Here is a 23385-nt window from a genome sequence, read left to right as displayed (position 1 = left end):
GAGGTGGTGGAAGGCGGTGCCGGTTGTGGTGCGGATGTGAGGGAGAAAGGACAGCTCAGGGTCGAGGGGAACCCCGAGGTTCCTGATGGCTTTGAGAGGTGGAGAGTGCGGAGCTGATGGTGTCGGCGCCTGAGGTGCGGAGGCGCCGACGTGAGCCAATCAGGAGGGCCTCGGTTTTTCGCACGTTGAGCTGAAGAAAGTTGTCTCTCGTCCAAGACTCGATGTCAGACAGTCAGTCTCCACTCTACAATATATATTTTTTCATCTTCCCGTTGTGAAAGATGCTACATCAAATATTTGGATTATTATTACAAGCTTAATTATAGGCAGACAAACCAAGAACTAAGATCAGTTTTAATGAGAAAATTTTGATTTATAGCAATTATCCAAATTTCTCTGCAGAAATTTTTTTTGTTTTACTCAAACTATGGAAGAAACTACAGCCTTGCTTCAGGACAAGTTCCAAGTACAGTCAAGTGTAACAGTATAACAGCAGAATGAACAGAGAGCCATTCTATTCCAGAGCATCCACCTTGGCAGAAAAGACAGTTTTGGGTGATTAGAAAAACAGAAGCATCATTAAACCATTCCATAGGAACATAGGAATGTACAGGATTAGAAATTACCATTGTCCCAAATCCCATTCCAACAGCGCCATCATCCACTTTGGGACCAACAAACAGTCACGGGAACAGGAAGAAGTTTTTCTGTATCCAGGTGATCCCAAGTGTGTCACTGGTTCTGGCATGCTATGCCAGGATTTGATGCCGAAAATCTAATACATCATAAAACCATATTTTCAGGCAGGAGCTGGCAATTCCCTCCATCATTGGGAGTGCTGGCAGGCTGGAGGCAATTGACAATGTTTATGGCCGTGAGGTTTAGAAGCCATCAATGCTTAACCAGATTCAGAACTACAATCAAGGACAGTACCAGTCTAGTACAGGTTATGATAATGGTAACATAATTTCACACACTACCTTTACTCATACCAACTGTTAACCATTTGATACCCACCTTGTGCTCACTGCAAGTCTCATGGAAAGCAGAGAAATGGCTGGACAATTATACTATAAGAAAGGGTTAATCTTGAAGAGTAACAAGGCTGCCTCAGAACATAGTTCTGTATGTGATGCTTCCACACTGAACAAGTGTATTAATACACAGGTTGTGGGCAAACAGCAAAACCCACTTTACTATTTCTAAAAAAAATCACTACTTACATGTTCCGAAATTGTATAATTTAAATAGAGAGAAAAAAGATAGAAAACTCAGCCAATTGTCCAAAGTTTACATTCAGTTACGTCCCAATCTACATTGAGCCAAAACATGTAGATACAGGGAGCTGCATATAGTGTGCCTGTATTGATCCCTACAATACAGATAAATAGCCTGGTACAATGTGTATGTACGGGGCCTATTCCTAAAGCCTGTTCCGAACAAGGTGCAGCTTTCAGTAGAGGCCTCTAGATGCTCTGCTCTGCTGTCAGATATTTTAGTGCTGTGGAACCGTACTTTCGGGATATATCCTGATGAAATTCTTCTTTCAGTGTTCTCAGGCATTTGCGATAAAGTGAGCTGGAGCGGAACTTGGAGATGTCGAAGCTGGGAGCATGGGGCATGTGGACAATGTATGCATTGGGGAGGACCATCAGCTCATACTCCTGTGAAATTAAGAGATTTGCATCATGAGCAACGTTCCCAGTAACCTCTAGTAAGTGCTAGTAATTCAAAGTAAGCAGCTGTGCAAGATTTTCAAATCTTCCATCACATCTTCATACTTTACTCACCTGAGCATCAAGTTCAATGATATGAGACACTTTATTCCATCCAAATCCAACAAATCTCTGATCATACTCTGGACAATCTCGCCTTACTACAACATAAGGCTCAAAATCTGCCTCCCACTCCACTTTATACGGAGTGGTCGCTGTGCGCCATTTGGCAAAATTGGTTGGAGCATGTCCCTTAGTCCAGACATGGTACCTGGCAAAATAAACAAGGTCACCTTGATTGAAATCAGAATAAAGGGTTGAATAAAGGGCAATCAACAGGGTTGGGTAGGTAGGCGGTTGCAGAAAGAGTGAGCCTCAAGTGGGCAGGTCCCTACCTGAATGTGTAAAGAGTCCCCATGTCAAGCATCGAGAGCACTTCTGCTTTGGATTTTGGGAACGAAAGACGATAGCGCAATGTTTCAAACGCTGGAACAATCAGTGCCTTCTTTTCACTGTCCAACTCCAGCTGGATGATGGACTTCCTGCAGGCACAGAGGCAACACATGACAGGAATAACAACAACAAATCACATCTGTATAGCACCTTTCACGTCAGGAGGATGTCCCAAGGTGCTAGACAGTCAGGGATCCACCCCCGAGCTGGTGGTTGAGATCAGGAGGGGTGGAGGGAGGGGAGGGGTAGGAGGGTGACCGAAAGTATGGTCCAAAACCATGGTCTTAAGACGGGTCTTGTAGGAGGCAAGGTAGGAAGCGAGGGGTAGGGTCTGTGGGATGGAGTTTGATAGTGTGGGGGCAGAGAGGCTGATGGCCCGCCCACCAATGACAGCACAGGCAAGGCTAGGGGCGTGAAGCAGGTCCCCGGAGCCTGATGAGCAGATGGAGCGGACAGATTGGTAGTGGGTTCAGAGTTCACAGAGGTAGGGCGGAGCAAGGCCATGCAGGGCTTTGAAGATGAGGACCAGGATCTTGAACTGTATCCTCTGGTGTATTGGGAAGCCAGTGGAGTTGGGCGAGGATGGGGGTGATAGGGCCACAGAGCCTGGTGGGGAGAGGACACGGGCTGCAAAGTTCTGGATGATCTGCAGCCTGTGGACGGAGGAGTTGGGGAGGCCGTCAAGCAGGGAGTTTGCGTAGTTAAGCCTGGATGTGATGAAGGTATGTATGAGGGTCTCGGTGGCCTGCGGTGAGAGACAGTGGTGAAGCCGGGCAATGTTGCGGAGGTGGGGAAAGGCGGTCATGGCATGGATGTGGGGGGTGAAGGACAGTTGAGGGTCAAACAAAACTCAAGGAGTTCCGTATTGGCTGTAGTAGTGTGCATCCATGAAGGGAGACGCTGTCAGTGCCCGAGGTTTGGAGGTGCTGATGGGAGCCAATCAGGAGAGCCTCGGTCCTGTGTCATTCAACTGAAGAAAGTTAGCTCTCATCCAGGACTTGATGTCCAACAAGCATTCTGTGAGTCGAGGATGGAGGCAGAGAGATAGAGTTGGGTGTCATCCTCATTCACGTGCAAGTTAATCCCACATCTGCAGATGATGTCGCCATGGGGGAGAATATAGATATTGAATAGGAGGGGACCAAGGACAGCCCTGAGGAACGCCACACGTAGCGGTGCGGGGGTTAGAGGAGAAGCCGTTAGTGCAAACAAAGTGGAGACGGTGGGAGAGATAGGATTCAAACCAGGCAAGGGCAGGACGTGAAGCTTGAGCTGAGAGGAGAGGCTGTGTAGGTGGATAGAATAGTCGACAATGTCGAAGGACAAGGAGGCAGAGAGAGCTCTGGGTGCAGATGACAGAATGCTGTTAGTGACTTTGACCAGGGCTGTTTCTGTGCTGTGGGCAGTACGGAAACCTGATTGGAGGGGTTCATAAATGGAATGGCAGGAGAGGAAAGAGCAAAGCTGGGATATGACATCTTCTCGCAGTTGGAATTGGAGGAGAGCATGGGCCAGACACAGGAAGGTGGACAGAGGAGGCAGTTGGTGGTGGAGAAGAGGAGCCTGGAATTGTCCTGACCTCCAAGACTATCTTGGAGTTGAAGGATGATTTGGCGGAGGTGAAGGCAGAGCTACTGCTTTGGTATGGTCTAGCCAGATCTACCGATGGACTGTTAGGTTTGATTTGATCCAGGTGCATTCCGTGACATGTACTTGTACCTTGAGGGATTGGAGGTGGCTGGTACCAAGGAATTTATGGGAGTAGGAGGCAATTTTGGGGGGGGGGGTTGAAGGTGGCAAGGGAGTCAAGGATGGAGGAGAGGGAGTTGTGGAGAAGAGAGTGAGGAGGGTAGGTCGTTGTGAGAAGAGGGCCAGAGGGGTAGCAGTTTGGATGATTCCAGGGCAGCGGAGAGAGTGGGGGAAATATTTTTTCCAAGGACAGTAGGAGATAGGTTGAGTGGGGGACGGGGGATAGCAGAGTTAAGGGAGATGAAGTAGTGATCCAAAATGGTTTTGTCAATGATGGTGATGTCCGAGATGGTGAGACTCTGAGTAATCACCAGATCAAGGGTGATGACTGTGGATGTGGGTGGCAACAAAAACAACAACAAGATTACATTTTTATAGCGCCTTTTACGTCGGGAGGACATCCCAAGGCGCTGGACAGTGTACAGCATTTCAGACCTGAGCTGGGGTCAGGGGGGAGGAGGGAGGGGTGGGGGGCATGTTGATGTTGGTGGCAGAGTTGATGTGGAGGGAGAGGTTGTGAGAGGAGAGGAGGGAGGAGACGTCAGCAGAGGTAGAGCAGGAGGAGGTGAAGTGCTGGTTGAAGAGAGAGCCCTGGCCCCGGTTAGAGTGGTTGGAGTACTAGCCTTACAAGCGAGAGTCATGGGTTCGGTTCCCAGCAGGGTGAAATTTTGGGCAAGTTTCCTTACTCCACACGCCTGATAATAATCCCTCAAGAAAAAAAAGCAATAACAATTTGGTCATTCAGTCCACAACTGTTTGTGGGACGCTGCTGTGAGCAATTAGCTGCCGCGTTTCGCCCACAAATATACAGTCAATTAATTTTACAGTATATTCTGTGAAGTGCTTTGAGACGTCGAGAAGATGTGAAAAGCGCTATGTCAAATGCAAGGATTATTATTATTAAGTCGCCTCAGATAATAATTCAGAGCAGAAGGAGGAGAGGAGGGTGGAGGTTCCATGAGGAAGGTGGGGGAAGATTTGGGGACGATAAATAAGGAGAATTTTGAGGGAAAGGTTGGAGGGTTAATAAAGGATAAGGTACTCAAAGGAGGGGAAGGAACCAGAGGAGTAAGGGGATAGGCTGAGCGGGGACCTGGAGTTGAGAACCACACCATACCACGGTGGTTAGGTCAAGGGGTATGATGGAAAGGGTAGCCGGGTGCTGTGGCCTCTGTCAGGGGGAAGGTGTTGCCTTGGGTGACCCAGGTTTCGGTGAGGGCGAGAATGTTGGATGGTGAGCGTTTTGCTGGAGAGCGAGTGGGCATTTTGTATACCAATGCAGAGGGGACAGCTGGTGGTGGAGGAATGTGCGAGACGAGGGGTGGGGGGAGGATTGACGGAGGGTGGGGATGCGGATAAGAGAGGAGAGGGTGGCCCCCAGAGTCAGGGACCGATGGGCATTGTGGCAGAGGTGGAGAATGGGGCAGTCAGGGTGGCTGATGTTGGGACAGCTAGCGGCATCGGCTACAGTGAGCGTGACAGAGGATTCCCAGGCTGGAGCAGAGGGAGGCTGTGGGAAGGTCGAGCAGGGATAGGAGGTGGAGAGGGCGGTGGGAAAGAAGATTGAGTGGGAGTAGTGGAGGGTAAAGGACAGGAGTGGGAGCAGTGCAAATTTTACATGCCTCTTTGACCATGCGTTCGGTCATCTTTCCCCACCCCCTTCAACTTCCATCCACAACTTGGGTGCCCAGCTGACATTCCGAAGCGCTTTGAAACATCCTCCCAATGTGAAAGGCATTATATAAGTGTAAATTGTATTGTAAGTGGATGTTAACTATGTGTACGGAGATGAAGTTGCTAAGGGAAGCATGTAAGCTGAAGTTAGAGCCCACTGCACTCTGCAGGTAATCATGTGAGGACGGGAGGAGAAACCGTTGGAGGAGATAAAGTGCAGATATTGGAACAAGCAGGATCGGACCGCAAGAGATGGGATTCTGAGCAAACATAATGGGCTACCGCACGTTTTGCACAGTGGCCTGAAAACAATCCAGCTGCTGGAAGACATATAAATCACTCTACCTGAGATATTGATGGAGCCCATACATTGGCAGAAAATCAATGTCTGTCAAAAAGACATACGGGGTGTTTACTTGCTTCAGTGCAATGTTTCGTAGCAAGTTCACAGGGTAGAACTGACCCTCCTTGTACACTATATGGTAGCCAACATTCCTGCGATTCCTCAGCACCTGGGAAGCCAGTGCATACTGAAGGAACTGCTGAGCCTCTGCATCAGACAGATAGAGCGCCAAGCTGATAGGGCCTTCCCAGTGCTTGCAAATTGCTTCCACCATCTGTAACCTAGGAGATGAGGAAAGAGAAACCAGGAAATTAAAATCATGCAGGAAGTTCATAGATACGCTCCTCCTCTTGTGGGTCGTGAACTCTTGTAGTATCCCAGCCAGACCAGCTCAGGGAGACAATGAATCAGTGTTACGTATCCACATTACCTGTCCATGGAAAGCTGGGTGACCAGTGTAACACCAGCTTCGTCCATGTTGTCAGTGAAGTCATAATGCAGGAAGTATAGATGGGTCCGGTGATCAGTGATCCGCTCACGTCGAAAATCATAGCATTGGTCATCCTCATCCAGCTCCTCCAGCATTCTCTGCAACTGAACACAGGGGAACATGACAATCCAGCCCTGCTTCCAGCCCTCCACACAACCTCCAGCAGCCTGACCTGACCCCCAAGAGAAGCACTGGCTTCCAAGTGGATGAGCCACTAAGCTTTGGATTGCAACCAATGTCATTCACAGTTAATTTCAATCCATCAGAAACACTGACCCGTTGTCTTCCTGTGCTGGTCTGGCTGGGACACCGAAAGAGCTCACGACGCAGCAGATTCCCATCATATTCCAGGAATGTCAAGTACAGATTCCGGAAAAACTCCACATGTTTGTTCTTGACTCTCAGCTTTTTAGGGGAGTTCCAGTGGATAACCTGCAGGTCAGAGAGAGAATGAAGAGAGTGAAACAGGACTGACATATCCTGTCAGTTTGAGCAACAGCCAAACCTTTCAAACCAACCCACTTAACACACCTTCAGATCTGAGACTTTAGTGTAACAGAGTTCGGATCGTGTGTGGTCTGATAACTGCACGTTCCAGAAACAAGCCAGCTGATGCACTATGGATGGGTTCTGCTTAATAACAGCATTAAAAATATCCTGAGAAAATAGAACAATGATATTAGAGAATATAAGAAACATACAAATTCTTATTGCCCCCAAGAGGAGACAATGAGAGTATTGGGGTTTTACAAATGTGGCATGTACGCATGAGTATTCAAAAAATGCACACATGACAATGGGTAACCCGGACCAATCAACCTGGCAGGTTTCATTTTGAGCAGAGAGCCCAGCAGCAGGCGGAGGGAACTGAGTGAGGGGAAACAGAGTAAGATTTCTGTTAAGGAATTGGGTGAGAGGGGGAAAGAGATGCATAATTATAAAATGTGTCATTTTTATTAAAACACTATAAAATATGTCTGGGAACATGGTAAGGGCAGCTGAGACCGGTTGCGTGCACAATGTGTGCCATGTGGGGGAAGTCCTGGAGGCTTTGTGTGCCCTGGACAGACACGTGTTTAGGAAGTGCCTCCGGCTGCTCAAGCTTCAGCTCGAGGAGAGGCTGGTTCCACTACATGGCATACAGGGAGGCTGAAGAGTTCATCGATTGAATGTCTCAGGAGGTGGTCACCGCACAGCCACAGAGGGTTCAGAAGGAGAGTGAGGGGGTGACCACTCGGCATGGTAGGAATAATCCCTCCAAAACAAAACAATAATAAATTGGTCATTTTCAATCTACGACTGTTTGTGGGACATTGCTGTGCGCAATTGGCTGCCGCGTTCGCCCACAAGTATACAGTCAATTCACTTTACAGTCTATTCTGTGAAGTGCTTTGAGACGTCGAGAAGATGTGAAAAGCGCTATGTCAAATGCAAGGATTATTATTATTATTAAGAGGGGACGGGCAGTGCAGAAATCCCCTGAGAGTGTGGCAATCACAAACCAGTTCTCTACTGAAGACCAGTCAGGGAGGTGACACCTCTGGGGAGGAGTCAAAAGCCAAAGGGTCCTTCCTTTCCTCTTGAAAAGAGGAGGGTAAGGAGTGACCTGATAGAAGTCTTTAAAATGATGAAAGGTTTGGATAGGGTCGACATAGGGAAGATGTTTCCACTTGTGGGCGAAACCAAAACCAGGGGCCATTAATAACAAATAGTCACCAATAGATCAAATAGGGAAGTTAGAAGACATTTTTTCACACAGAGAGTACTGGGAATCTGGAGCATGCTACCACAAGGAAATGTTGAGGCAAATAACACAGATGTATTTAAGGGAAAGCTAGAGAGGTGCATGAGGGAGAAAGGAATAGAAGGTTATGCTTGAAGGCTTAGTTGAGGAAGGGCCGGAGAAGCCTCATGTGGAGCATAGTCCTGTAGCTCAGTGGTTAGAGCACTCGCTTTGCAAGTGAGAGACCTGAGTTCAATTCCAGGCAGAGGGCGAAACCTCGGGCAAGTTTCCTTACTCCACACAGAGCCTAATAATAATCCTCCAAAACCAAAAAAAATAATAATAAATTGGTCATTTTCAATCTACGACTGTTTGTGGGACATTGCTGTGCGCAATTGGCTGCCGCGTTCGCCCACAAATATACAGTCAATTCACTTTACAGTGTCTTCTGTGAAGCGCTTTGGGACGTCCTCCCGACGTGAAAAGCGCTGTATCAAATGCAAGGATTATTATTATTATTATTATTATTATCCCTCAAAAATAGACAGACTGATAAAATGGGCAGACAGGTGGCAGATGAAATCTAATGTGGAGAAATGCAAAGTGATGCATTTTGAGAGGAAGAATGAGGAGAGGCAATATACGCTGATGATACAGTGTTAAAGGGGGTGAAGGAACAGAGAGACCTGGGGGTCATATAGTAAATCTTTGAAGGTGGCCGGACAGGCAGATAAAGCTGTTAAAAAAGCATACAGGATACTGGGCTTTATAAATAGGGGCATAGAATACAAAAGTCTGGAAGTTATGATAAACCTTTATATAAAACACTGGTTAGGCCTCAGCGAGAGACTGTGTTCAGTTCTGGCCCCACACTTGACGAACGATGTCAAGGGTGTGAAGGAGATGGACCAGGATGGTACCAGGAATGAGGGGCTTCAGTTATCAGGAGAGGCGAGAGAAGCTGGGATTATTCTCCTTGGAGCAGAGAAGGTTAAGAGGAGACTTAAGAGAAGTTTTCAAAATGATAAGGGATTCGATAGGGTGAACAAGGAGAAACTATTCCCACTGGCGAGTCGGTCGGTAACCCGAGGACACCGATTTAAAATAGTTGTTAAAATGAACAGAGGCAAGGGGAGGAGAAATGTTTTCACAGCGAGTTGTTGGGATCTGGAATTGCCTAAAAGGCTGGTGGAAGCCAATTCCATAACAACTTTTAAGAGAGAAGTAGATAATTATTTGGGGAAGACAAGTTTGCAGGGCTATGGGGAGAGCGCGGGGGAGTGGGGTTGATCAGGGCTATGGGGAGAGAGCGGGGGAGTGGGGTTGATCAGGGCTATGGGGAGAGAGCGGGGGAGTGGGGTTGATCAGGGCTGTGGAGAGAAAGTGGGGGTGTGGGATTGATTTGGAAGCTCTTTTCAAAGAGCCAGCACAGACACGATGGGCCGAATGGCCTGCTTCTGTGCTGTATGATTCTAATGAAGAAAAAAATGAAAACACGCTACTAATCGAACACGGGCTTATCTAGACTCGTGCAAATGTTCAGGAGCCACCACTGGTGTAAAGTCCAGTGATTTATAGGCGAATGCAGTCAATTTGCACTCAGCAAGTCCCACAACCAGATTTTTAAATCTGTGGAACTGTCGGACAGAACCCCAGGAGATTCGTACCTTTGGGACCTTGGTTTAACTTCTCATCTGAAAGACAATGCAGTGCTCTGGAGTATCATCGGGTCTATGAATGGACTCTGATTCTATGGCTTTCTAGGCAAATCATTAACACATTTTCACAATCCTGTGTATGAAGAAATATTTTCTGTTCACTTCTAACTAATGTCTCAATTGTAAAATATTACTGTGCTAACCTGTGGGAATTTAAAAGATGGCTTTCTAAAATCTCAGATTGGTATCAAATCATGGATTGCGAACCCACTGGACAGCCCAGAAACAGAGTCTACAGTGACATCCTGTCAACCTCAGATGTTTTTGTATAATGTTTGCATGATTTGGGGTTAACAGTGTCTGAAATCTCAAACTGCTGTGTAACAAGGAGCCACACACGCAGAATTACATGCAGAAGCTGCCCTGGGATTGCACTGTTAATTGCTTCATTTCCTACCTGATCAGCCAGCGATGTTGAGAACATACTCATCAGCTCCCGTTCGGCAGTCAACCTCCACATCTGTTCCCAGCCTCTCCTCTGCAGCCTGTCCATCAGAAGCAGGATCACACCTACACACACAGCAAACACAGGACATTCAGCGATGTGTATCACTAGGATGCAACACGTGGTACTGAATTATCCAGCAAATCCATTTGAAGCCTCGCTGCTGATCAAACTCCTACCAGTGTTAAAGCCTCTGCCCAGTGCTGGCCACGGCTTATGGTTTTTCCAAAGATTTCCCAGATACCAGTCACTCTGATTTTCCACTAGCCCAATTACTTGTTTATCTAGAAGGAAGAGAAAGCCTTGTCACCCATGTCACATACAACAAGGTCATTTCAGTCATCTTTCAAATAGATAATAATCCTTGCATTTGATACAGCACCTTTCATGTTGGAAGGATGTCTCAAAGTGCTTCATAGCATTTACTATAAAGTGGAGTGTCTATGTGTTTTGTTTTGTAGCAAACCAGAATGAATGATCAGGAAGTTCATCTTCCAAATAAGACTTTTGACAATTCACTTTAAACAATTATTAAGTCAATGATCACAAAAAGTTTTACTTGAAGAGGAAGTCTGGGACATGTTCCCACGGTCTGCCCAGTCTGCTTCTATAGCAGTTTCTTCGTACTTTCTGGGTTATACTGGATGATGTCACGCCCTGGCAGAGCCATCACAGACATGATGGGCCGAATGGCCTCCTCCAGTGCTGTATAGTTCTATGATTCAGTGGCTGCATAGAAACAATCAATCCCACAATATCCTGGACTATTTCTAAAATTGCTTCAGAAATTAACTTTAATCTTTACTCGTATTTTAAAGGCTATTTTTTGTGCTCAGTAATCAAATCTCTCTTCAAGACGGAGGTATAGCTATTTGTTAAGTAGGAGTATTCAGGGATATGGGGCGAGGGCGGTAACGACTTGAGGTGCAGATCAGCCATGGTCTTATAAAATGGTGGAACAGGCTCGAGGGGCTGAATAGCCTCCTCCTGTTTCTATGATTCCAAATGTATCGTATAGAATAATTAGTAGAATTAGAATCCAGATAAAATCATTCGTTCACTTTGCAGCTTTTGTGGGATATCGCTGTACCTAATTTGGCAGCCGGGTTCCGCTAAAAAATACAGTACCCAAAGTTTATATTAGATCTTGTGAAGCGCTCTGAGACATCCTTCTGATGTGAAAGCCACTGTATCAAATGCAAGGATTATTATCAAAAATATTAAAGCAATGAAACCTAGAGCTCAGTTAATGCCGCTTTGGGAATTCAACAGTGTGCAGGCCTCCAAGTCAGGGAATCTGGTGCACTTTATATTCTGCTATAACCCCTGTCTGTCCAGCACCCTGGGATATCTTTCTGACGTGAAGGGTGCTGTACAAGTGCAATGGGTTGTTCTTGTTGCGAGAAGGACTGATGGTAAACATCCTTTCTTTTGCCAACCCTCTCAGCTCTAATGATGCTGCTTCTTGTCCCTCAACCCATCCACCCACGCATCTTGCCCCCACTCTCTGGAACTCTTCCAAAATCTCTTCACTTTGCACTCTCTTTGAATTTAAGTCTAAAGACCTCTGACTTTTACTGTGCTTTGGCTACCTCTCTCCTACCAGCACCGAATCTCCCACCCTGTTCTGTAAAGTATTCAGAGACATTCCCAGACATAAAGGTATACAAGTGCAAGTTGTTTCTTCTCTCCCTCTTTGAAACATGTAAATTAACAATCTGTCTCCTCATTGTGGAGTCCTGTATCTTAGTGGTTAGAGCACTCGCCTCACAAGTGAGATGACCTGGGTGAAACATTGGGCAACTTTCTTTACTCCACACACTTCTGTTTACCTAGTAGTACGTAGGAACGCAGTTGTTAGTCAATTAGCAGATCACTTTTCCGAGGTAATAATCCCTTCAAACTAGAATCATAGCATTATAGAGTATTACAGCACAGAAGGAGGCCATTCGGCCATCATGTCTGTGCCAGCTCTTTGAAATAGCTCCTCAATCAGTCCCACTCTCTCGCTCTTTCCCCATATCCTTGCAAATGTTATCTTTTCAGGTACCTATCCAATTCCCTTTTGAAAGTTGTTATTGAATCAGTGTCCACCGCCCTTTCAGGCAGTGCTTTCCAGACCATAACAACTCTCTGAGTAAAAAAGTTTCTCCTCATCTCCCCTCTGGTTCTTTTGCCAATTATCTTAAATCTATGTCCCCTGGTTATTGACCCACCTGCCAATGGAAACAGTGTCTCCCAATCTACTCTACCAAAACCCCTCATAATTTTGGACACCTCTGTTAAATCTGCCCTTAACCTTCTCTTCTCTAAGGAGAACAAAGCCACATTCTCTCGACTCTCCACATACATAAAGTCCCTCATCTCTATTACCATTCTGGTAAATCTCCTCTGCAGCATCCAGCGCCTTGATATCCTTCCTAAATTGTTGTGCCCAGAATGGGACACAATACTCCAATTGAGGCCTAATCAGTAACTTATAAAGGTTTAGTGGAACTTACTTGCTTCTGTACTCTGTGCCTCCGTTTAGAAAGCCAAGGATCCCATATGCTTTTTAACAACTCCAACAACCTGTCCTGCCACCTTCAAAGAGCTGTGTATGTGAACCCACAGGTCTCTTTGCTCCTGAACCCCATTAAAACTGTACCATTTATTGTATATATTCTTCTTCCTTCATTCTTCCTCCAAAATGCATCACCTCACAATTTTCTGCATTAAACTTCATCTGCCATGTGGCGGGCCCATTTCAACAGTCTGTTTACGTCCTCCTGCAGTTTGCTACTATCCAGGCAGGTCAGGGCAAAACCTCGGGCAAGTTTCCTTACTCCACACAGAGCCTAATAATAATCCTCCAAAACCCAAAACAATAATAAATTGGTCATTTTCATTCTACGACTGTTTGTGGGACATTGCTGTGCGCAATTGGCTGCCGCGTTCGCCCACAAATATACAGTCAATTCACTTTACAGTGTGTTCTGTGAAGCGCTTTGGGACGTCCTCCCGACGTGAAAAGCGCTATATCAAATGCAAGGATTATTATTATTACAGTATATCCTGTGAGGCGCTTTGAGACGTCTCGAAGACATGATGAGGCGCTGTATCAGATGCAAGGATTATTATTATCACTATTGCAGGAGAGGGGTAGGTATCAGCATCTAATAGCACTAGAACAGCTGTCGTTATGCTCCCAATGAACACACTTCGCAAATGGTCTCGTACATTCCAGCTCACAGGCTAACTCGCCTTACACCGTTCACCTCACAGAATCACCTGTGAATTTGCGGAAGATCGCCCAAAGTTCAGCAATGTCGGTGGCAAAGGTAATGTCTGTGTCCAGCACAATGACCTGGCTCAGGTTAGCCGGCAGGACGTTGGTCAGGCCCAGCTTCATCAGTCCGTAAATGCCAGAGTAATGTTTGTTAGGAATCCAGGCGACAATAGGCTGCAGAAAAATCAGCAAAACATTTACATCTCTGACAAGTAGAAAACCTTCATTTCTCTCGGAAAGGCTGCAGGACGCGGGCAGGACATTGGGAATCCCAAAGCCACGGCAGGACCGAAGATCCCAGTTTAACAGACAGGAGTTTACTGCAGTGCTGGACTTTGGAAGGTTAAGCACTGGCTTCAGTCCGGTCTGAAATCCCTATCGTTCTGTCTAAATGTCAAATGTTGGACATCAACTAAGTACACAAATCAGAGCCTCAAACTGCACACAGGGCAGAGAGTGGTGTACACGGGGCAGTGAGGGTAGTGTACACGGGGCAGTGAGGGTGGTGTACACGGGGTAGTGAGAGTGGTGTACACGGGACAGTGAGAGTGGTGTACACGGGGCAGTGAGGGTGGTGTACACAGGGCAGTGAGGGTGGTGTACACGGGGCAGTGAGGGTGGTGTACACAGGGGGCAGTGAGTGGTGTACACGGGGCAGTGAGGGTGGTGTACACGGGGCAGTGAGGGTGGTGTACACGGGGCAGTGAGGGTGGGGTACACAGGGGGCAGTGAGGGTGGTGTACACATGGGGGCAGTGAGGTTGGTGTACACAGGAGCAATGGGGACGGTGTATACAGGGGCAGTGAATACGATGTACACAGGGGCGGTGAGGATGGTGTACACAGATCAATGAGGGTGGTGTGCACAGGGCTGTGAGGGAGGTATACACAGGGCATTGAGGGAGGTGTACACAGGGTACAATGAGGGTGGTGTACATACACAAGGTGCAATGAGAATTTTGTACACGGCAGAGAGGATGGTGTACACGGGTCAGTGAGGGAGGTGTACACAGGGCAGAGAGGGCGGTGTACACAGTAGGTTGTGAGTATGTACAAACAGTGGGCAGTGAGGGTGGTGTACAAAGGGGGCAACAACAACAAGATTGCATTTATAGAGCGCCTTTCACGTCAGGAGGACGTCCCAAGGCGCTGTACAGTTGGGTCAGAACCCGAGCATTGGGGGAAATGGTCAGGGTGAGGGGAGGGAAGGGGGGGAGCGAGGAGGGGGGAATGGAGGCCTTGAAGGAGGAAAGAGAGGAAGCGGCGAAGACATTGGGGGATGGAGTTCCAGAGCCTCGGGGCTGAGGCTGAAGGCCACCGATGTACTCCGATAGGTTGTGAATGTGTACAAACAGTGGGCAGTGAGGGTAGTGTACAAAGGGGGCAGTAAGGGAGGTGTACACAGGGGGCAGTGAGATTGGTGTACACAGTGGCCAGTGAGGGCGATGTACGCACAGGGGGCAGTGGGGATGGTGTACAAAGCAGGCAGTGAGGGTGGTGTACACATGGGGAGCAGTGAATACGGTGTACACAGGGGCAGTGAGGGTGTTGTACACAGAGCAATGAGTATGGTGTAGACAGGGCAATGAGGGTGGCGTACACAGGGCTGTGAGGGAGGTATACCCAGGGCATTAGGGAGGTGTACACAGGGCAGTGGCGATGGTGTACACAGGGCAGTGAGGGTGATGCACACACAGGGCAGTGAGGGTGGTGTACACATGGGGCAGTGAGGATGGTGTACACAGTGATGTGAGGATGGTGTACACAGGGCAATGAGAGTGCTGTACACAAGGGGCAGCGAGGGTAGTGTACGCAGGGCAGTGAGGGTGTTGTACAAAGGGCAGTGAGGGTGGTGTACACAGAGCAGTGTTAGTGGGTTATACGTGTTGCAGTGAGGGTGGTGTACACACGGGGCAGTGAAGGTGGTGTACACAGGGCGCAGTGAAGGTGGTGTACACAGGTGCCGTGAGGAAGGTGTACACAGGGGCAGTGAGGGTGGTGTACACAGGGCATTGAGGGAGGTGTACACAAGACAGTGGCGATGATGTACACAGAGAAGTGAGGAAGCTGTACAAAGGGCAGTGAGGAAGGTGTACACAGGGCAGTGAAGGTGGTGTACACACGGGACAATGAGGGTGATGTACACATGGGGTAGTGAGTGTGGTATACACGAGGCAGTGAGGGTGGTGTACACATGGGGCAGTGAGAGTGGTGTACACAGGGCAGTGAGGGTAGTGTACACAGGGCAGTGAGGGTGGTGTACGCAGGGCAGTGAGGGTGTTGTACACAGAGCAGTGTACACAGGGCAGTGAGGGTAGTGTACACAGGGCAGTGAGGGTGGTGTACACACATTGCAGTGAGGGTGGTGTACACAGGGCACCGTGAGGGTGGTGTACACAGGGCACCGTGAGGGTGGTGTACACAGGGCACAGTGATCATGGTATACACAGGGCACAGTGAAGGTGTGTACACATAGGGGCAGTAAGGGCGATGCACAAAGGGTGCAGTGAGGGAGGTATACACAGGGCATTGAGGGGGGTGTACACAGGGCATTGAGTGAGGTGTACACAAGGCAGCGAGGGTGGTGTACACAGGACAGCGAGGGTGGTGTACACAGGGCAGCGAGAGTGGTGTACACAGGGCAGCGAAGGTGGTGTACACACGAGGCAGGAAGGGTGGTGTACACAGAGTACAGTGAGAGTGGTGTACACGGCACAGTGAGGTCGGTGTACACAGGGCACAGTGAGAGTGGTGTACACAGGGCACAGTGAGGTCGGTGTACACAGGGCACAGTGAGGGTGGTGTACACACAGGGGGCAGTGAAGGAGGTGTACACAGGGCAGTGACAATGGTGTATAGAGGGCAGTGAGGAAAGTGTACACAGGGCAGCGAGGGTGGTCACATGGGGCAGCGAGGCCAGTGGACACAGGGCACAGTGAGGGTGGTGTACACACGGGGGGCAGTGAGGACGGTGTACACAGGGCACAGGTAAGGTGGCGTACACACGGGCAGTGAGGGTGGTGTACACAGGGCACAGTGAGGGTGGTGTACACAGGGCACAGTGAGGGTGGTGTACACAGGGCACAGTGAGAATGGTGTACACACAGGGGGCATTGGTGGTGGTGTACAGGGGCAGTGAGGGTGGTCTACACACGAGGCAGGAAGGGGGGTGTACACAGAGTACATTGAGGGTGGTGTATGTACACAGGGCAGTGTTAGTGGGGTACACATGGAGCAGTGAGGGTAATGTACCCAGGGTTGTGAGGGAGGTGTACACAGAGGGCAGTGAGGGTGGTGTACACACAGCGGGCAGTGAGAGTGGTGTACATAAAGTATGTGATGAGGGTGGTGTACACAGGCCGCAATGAGGTAGGTGTCCACAGGGCAGTGAGGGAGGTGTACACAGGGCACAGTGAGGGGGGTGTTCATACAGGGGGCAGTGAGGTGGTGTACACACAGCGGGCAATGGGGGTGGTGTACACAGGGGGCAGCGAGGGTGGTCTACACACGAGACAGGAAGGGGGGTGTACACAGATCACATTGAGGGTGGTGTACAGAGGGCACAGTGAGGGCGGTGTACACAGGGCACAGTGAGGGAGGTGTACAGAGGGCACAGTGAGGGCGGTGTACACAGGGCACAGTGAGGGGGGTGTACACAGGGCAAAATGAGGGTGGGGTACACTGGGCACAGTGGGGGTGCTGTACACAGGGGGCAGTGGGGGTGCTGTACACAGGGGGCAGTGGGGGTGATGTACACAGGGCAATGAGAGTGGTGTACACAGAGCAGTGTTAGTGGGGTACACATGGGGCAATGAGGGTGATGTACACACAGGGCAGTGAGCATATTCTATACACAGGGCAGTGAGGGCGGTGTACACAAGGCAGTGGGGGTGGTGTACATGGGGCAGCGAGGGTGGTCTACACACGAGGCAGGAAGGGGGGTGTACATAGATCACATATAGGGTGGTGTACATAGGGCACAGTGAGGATGGTGTACAAACATGGGTGGTGTACACGGCACAGTTAGGGAGGTGTACACAGAGCAGATGTACCCAGGTGTACACAGGGCACAGTGAGGCAGGTATACACACGGCACAGTGAGGGTGGTGTACACACAGGGCGCAATGAGGGTGGTGTCACAGGGCAGTGAATGAGGTGTACACAGGGCAGTGACAATGGTGTATAGAGGGCAGTGAGGAAGGTGTACACAGGGCAATGAGGGTGGTGTACACAGAGCAGTGTTAGAGGGCTACACATGGGGCAGTGAGCATATTAGATACACAGGGCAGTGAGGCTGGTGTACACACAGGGGCAGCGTACACAGGGTGTACACGGGGCACAATAAGAGTGGTGTACACAGGGCACAGTTAGGCTCGTGTACACAGGGGGCAGTGACGGTGGTGTACACACAGCGGGCAGCTGGTGTGGTGTTCACAGGGAGCAGAGAGGGTGATGTATAAACGGAGGCAGTGAGGATTGTACACACACAAGGAGCGTTGAGGATGTGGTGTACACACAGGGGGCAGTGGGGGTGCTGTACACGGGGTAGTGAGGGTGTGTACACAGGGCAGTGAGGGTGGTGTTCACAGGGCACAATGAGGGCGGTGTACACAGAGCAGATGTATCCAGGTGTACACAGGGCACAATAGGAGTGGTGTACACACAGGGGCAGTGAGGAAGGTGTACACAGGGCATAGTGAGGGCGGTGTACACAGGGCACAGTGAAGGTGGTGTACACAGGGCACAGTGAGGGTGGTGTTCACAGGGCACAGTGAGGGTGGTGTACATACGGTGCAATGAGGTCGGTGTACATAGGAGCCATTAGGGTGGTGTACACAGGGGCAATGAGGGTGGTGAGCACACAGCAGTGAGGGTGCTGTACACAGGGCATTGAGGAAGGTGTACATAAGGCAGTAAAGATGGTGTACACAGGGCATCGAGGGTGGTGTACACAGGGCAGTGAGTGTGGTGTACACAGAGTAGTGTTCGTGGGGTACACATGGGGCAGTGAGGGTGATGTACATACGGGGCAGTGAGGGTGGCGTACATAGGGGGCAGTGAGGATGGTGTACACGGGTAGTGAGGGTGGTGTACAGTGAGGGTGGTGTACACACAAGGGGAAGTGAGGGTATTTACACAGATCATAGTGAGGGTGGTGTACACACCGGGCGCAGTGAAGGTAGTGTACACAAAGGGTGTGGTGAGGGCGGTGTGCACATAGAAGGCAGTGGAGGTGGTGTACAAGCGTGCAGTGAGGGTGCTGTACATAAAGGATGCGGTGAGGGTGGTGTACACACAGGGGGCAGTGAGTGTGTGTACACAGGGCAGTGAGTGAGGTGTACACAGGGCAGTGACCATGGTGTATAGAGGGCAGTGAGGTAGGTGTACAGATGAGGTAGGAAAGGTAGTGTACACAGAGCACAGCGAGGGTGGTGTATACAGGGCAGCGAGGGTTGTGTACACAGGGCACAGTGAGGGTGGTGTACACACGGGGCAGTGAGGGTGGTGTACAGAGGGGATAGTGAAGGTGGTGTACATAGACGGCAGTGAGGGTGGAGTACATAAGGTGCAATGAGGACGGTGTACACAGGGTCGTGAGGATGGTGTACACAGGAGCCATTAGGGTGGTGTATACAGGGGGCAGTGAGGGTGGTGTACACACAGGGGGCAGTGAGGGCGTGTACGCAGGGCGCAGTGAGGGTGGTGTACACAAAGGGTGTGGTGAGCGTGGTGTACACATAGGGGGCAGTGACAGTGGTGTACATAAAGATGCGGTGAGTTTGTGTACACACGGAGCAGTGAGGGTGTGTACAGAGGGGACAATGAAGGTGGTTTACATAGACGGCAGTGAGGATGGTGTACACAGGACCGTGAGGGTGGTGTACACAGGGCAGTGAGGGTGGTGTACACAAGGGGCAGTGAGGGTGGTGTACACACAGGGGGCAGTGAGGGTGGTGTACACATAGGGGGCAGTGAGGGTGATGTACATAAAGATGCGGTGAGGGTTGTGTACACACGGAGCAGTGAGGGTGTGTACAGAGGGGACAGTGAAGGTGGTTTACATAGACGGCAGTGAGGATGGTGTACATAGGGTGCAATGAGGATGGTGTACACAGGAGCCATTCGGGTGGTGTACACAGGGGCAGTGAGGGTGATGTACACAGGGCAGTGGGGATGGTGTACACAGGGCAGCGAGGGTGGTGTACACACAGGGCAGTGAGGGTGGTGTACACAGGGTAGCGAGGGTGGTGTACACAGGGGGCAGTGGGTGTCCTTTACACAGGGGCAGTAAAGCTGTTGTACACATGGGTCAGTGAGGGTGGTATACACAGAGCAGTGATGGTGGTGTACACAGGGGACAGTGAGGGTGATGCACATACATGGGGCAATGTACACAGGGTAAAGAGGGCAAGATGAGGGTGTTGTACACAGGGTGCACTGAGGTTAGTGTACACAGGGCACAGTGCGGGTGTTGCACACACAGGGGTTAGTGAGTGGGGTATACACGGGGCAGTGAGGGTGATGTGCACATGGGTGGCAGTGAGGGTGGTGTACATACTGGGGGCAGTGAGGGTAGTGTACACATGGGTGTCAGTGAGGATGGTGTACACAGGGGCAATGAGTATGGTGTACGCAGTTGCAGTGAGGGTGATATACACAGAGCAGTGATGGTGATGTACATAGGGCAGTGAGGGTGGTGTACACAGGGCAATGAAGGTGGTGTACACAGGGCAGTGAGGGTGGTGTACACAGCGGTCAGTGAGTGTCGTTTACACAGAGGGCAGTAAGGGTGTTGTACACACGGGGCAGTGAGGTTGGTGTACAGAAGGCAGTGAGGCTGGTGTACACAGGGCACAGTGATGGTGGTGTACACAGCAGACAGTGAGGGTGATGCACATACAGGGAGCAATGTACACAGGGTGTTCTCAGGGTGCAGTGAGGGTGGAGTTCACAGGGCAGCGAAGGTGGTGTACACAGGTCATTGAGAGTGGTTTACATAGAGCAGCAAAGGTGCTGTACACAGTGCAGTGAGGGTGGTGTACACAGGGCAATGAGGGTGGTGTATAATAGGTAGTGAGGGTGGTGTACACAGAGCAGTGATGGTGGTGAACACAGGGCAGTGAGTACCGTTCACACAGGGCAGTGAGGGTGGTGTACATAGAGCAGTGATGGTGGTGTACACAGAGCAGTGATGGTAGTGTACACATGGGGCAGTGAGGGTGGTATACACAGGGAACATTGAGGTGATGCATATTCAGGGGGCAGTGAGGGTGGTGCACACGGTGGGCAATGAGGGTGATGTGCACATGGGTGGCAATGAGGGTGGTATACATACGGGGGGCAGTGAAGGTGGTGTACACACGGGTGTCAGTGAGGACAGTATACGCAGGGGCAATGATTACGGTGTATGCAGGTGCAGTGAGGGTGGTGTTCACATGGCAGTGAAGACGGTGAACACAGTGCATTGACAGTGGATACACACGGAGGTTAATGTACACACGGGGCAGTGAGGGCAGCAAGGGTTGTGCACACAGGGCAGCGAGGGTAGTGTACACAGGGCAGTGAGGGTGGTGTACACAGGGCAGTGAGGGTGGTGTACACAGGGTAGTGAGGGTGGTGTACACAGGGCAGTGAGGGTGGTGTACACGTGGGGCAGTGAGCGTGGTGTACACAGAGTGGTGAGGGTGATGTACACAGGGCAGTGAGGATGGTGTACACAGGGCAGTGAGGGTGGTGTACACAGGGCAGTGAGGATGGTGTACACAGGGCAGTGAGGATGGTGTACACAGGGCAGTGAGGATGGTGTACACAGGGCAGTGAGGATGGTGTACACAGGGCAGTGAGGATGGTGTACACAGGGCAGTGAGGATGGTGTACACAGGGCAGTGAGGATGGTGTACACAGGGCAGTGAGGGTGCTGTACAAGTGGGGCAGTGAGCGTGGTGTACACATGGGGCAGTGAGGGTGGTGTACACAGGGTGGTGAGGGTGATGTACACAGGGCAGTGAGGATGGTGTACACAGGGCAGTGAGGATGGTGTACACAGGGCAGTGAGGGTGGTGTACACATGGGGCAGTGAGCGTGGTGTACACATGGGGCAGTGAGCGTGGTGTACACATGGGGCAGTGAGGGTGGTGTACACAGGGTGGTGAGGGTGATGTACACAGGGCAGTGAGGATGGTGTACACAGGGCAGTGAGGATGGTGTACACAGGGCAGTGAGGATGGTGTACACGGGGCAGTGAGGATGGTGTACACGGGGCAGTGAGGATGGTGTACACAGGGCAGTGAGGATGGTGTACACAGGGCAGTGAGGATGGTGTACACGGGGCAGTGAGGATGGTGTACACGGGGCAGTGAGGATGGTGTAGACAGGGCAGTGGCCTCTGGTACCACATGGCAATGTTTTGCACAGAATGTGGAAATTCCTTAAATTCAGCTTTAATTTGATGACATTTGTCAGATCCCAAATTAACTGTATTTAAGAATTATCCCCAATTTTAAGACAATATGTATTCGGCTCTCCAGGGAATTGTGGACCTCTAATGTCCACATATTTGCAAAGATTTACAAAGAATGTACAGCATGGAAACAGGGCTTTTGTCTCATTCCTTCTCCCTCCCATACCCTTCTACCCCCATCTCCCTCATGTGAAGGTCAAGTTTCACGCTGATACCATTTGATTCAATCATGTCTTCAGGCATCGTAGAACTGGAGGGGATGGGGTCACTGAATATGATCAGTAATGGGAACTTTGTCTAAGTTTCCCCCATTCTCTTGTCCAAAGGCCCTGAGATCAACTATAGCCCTGAACTGTCAGATAGAAACTCAGTCAGCGCACGGATCAGAACTTCACACTTTCCCAGTCGGTCCTGTCCTGTCCTGTCCCTGCCCTGTCCCTGTCCCTGTCCCTGTCCTGCCCTGTCCCTGTCCCTGTCCTGCCCTGTCCTGCCCTGCCCTGCCCAGTCCTGCCCTGCCCTGCCCTGCCCTGCCCTGTCCTGTCCTGTCCTGCCCATCCTGCCCTGCCCTGCCCAGTCCTGCCCTGCCCTGCCCTGTCCTGTCCTGCCCATCCTGCCCTGCCCTGCCCTGCCCTGCCCAGTCCTGCCCTGCCCAGTCCTGCCCTGCCCTGCCCTGCCCTGCCCAGCCCTGCCCTGCCCTGCCCAGTCCTGCCCAGTCCTGCCCTGCCCTGCCCTGCCCAGTCCTGCCCTGCCCTGCCCTGCCCTGCCCTGCCCTGCCCAGTCCTGCCCAGTCCTGCCCTGCCCTGCCCTGCCCTGCCCAGTCCTGCCCTGCCCTGCCCAGTCCTGCCCTGCCCTGCCCTGCCCTGCCCTGCCCTGCCCAGCCCTGCCCTGCCCTGCCCTGCCCTGCCCTGCCCAGTCCTGTCATGCACTGCCCTCTCGCTGCCCTGTCCTGTGCTCACACTGGAACTTTAAAGCATTCCCAAATGTTACCTTCAACTCATCTGCATCATAAAAACTGATGTATACAGAGGGAACCATCCAGGTCTGGAACAGTTTGCTGAGGATCCTGTACGCCACCGCATCCGTGATGAAATGGAAATATAGTGGGTTCTTTCTGTGAGAGATTAAACAGTGTTTCACTAACCCTAACCTGACAGACATAATCTTGCTGTTGTGCAATTCCTGTTGTGATTTAATTAAACTTAGATATTGTTATTCAATTTAAAGTCCTGTCAGTCTTATATACCATACCTGAATACTGTGTTGCGAGGTGGGAGTAAGAAACATCTTTAAATTTTGACTCTGGTGGTATTTGATAAGAGTTAGTATTCCCACCATAAGTTAGCTGCA

General features: G+C 50.3%; 1 protein-coding gene across 2 annotated transcripts; it reads right to left on the bottom strand.

The window, feature by feature from the left end:
* Window positions 1-340: 340 nt before the first annotated feature.
* On the bottom strand, window positions 341-23149 carry LOC103191190 (LARGE xylosyl- and glucuronyltransferase 2; the record flags this gene model as incomplete). 2 transcript variants are annotated; one of them, XM_042346304.1, is given in 11 exon segments in its annotated part: window positions 341-1664; window positions 1791-1986; window positions 2111-2257; window positions 5937-6215; window positions 6365-6528; window positions 6701-6856; window positions 6956-7081; window positions 10263-10375; window positions 10490-10594; window positions 13581-13752; window positions 23026-23149. In XM_042346304.1, coding segments are annotated over 11 exon segments (1780 nt in total), but the record flags the coding sequence as incomplete, so codon positions are not given.
* Between the last annotated feature and the right edge of the window lie 236 nt (window positions 23150-23385).

Source organism: Callorhinchus milii, unplaced genomic scaffold, assembly GCF_018977255.1.
Source record: "Callorhinchus milii isolate IMCB2004 unplaced genomic scaffold, IMCB_Cmil_1.0 Scaffold580, whole genome shotgun sequence".
Classification (NCBI taxonomy): domain Eukaryota; kingdom Metazoa; phylum Chordata; class Chondrichthyes; order Chimaeriformes; family Callorhinchidae; genus Callorhinchus; species Callorhinchus milii.
This window is presented reverse-complemented; position numbering and strand designations above follow the sequence as displayed.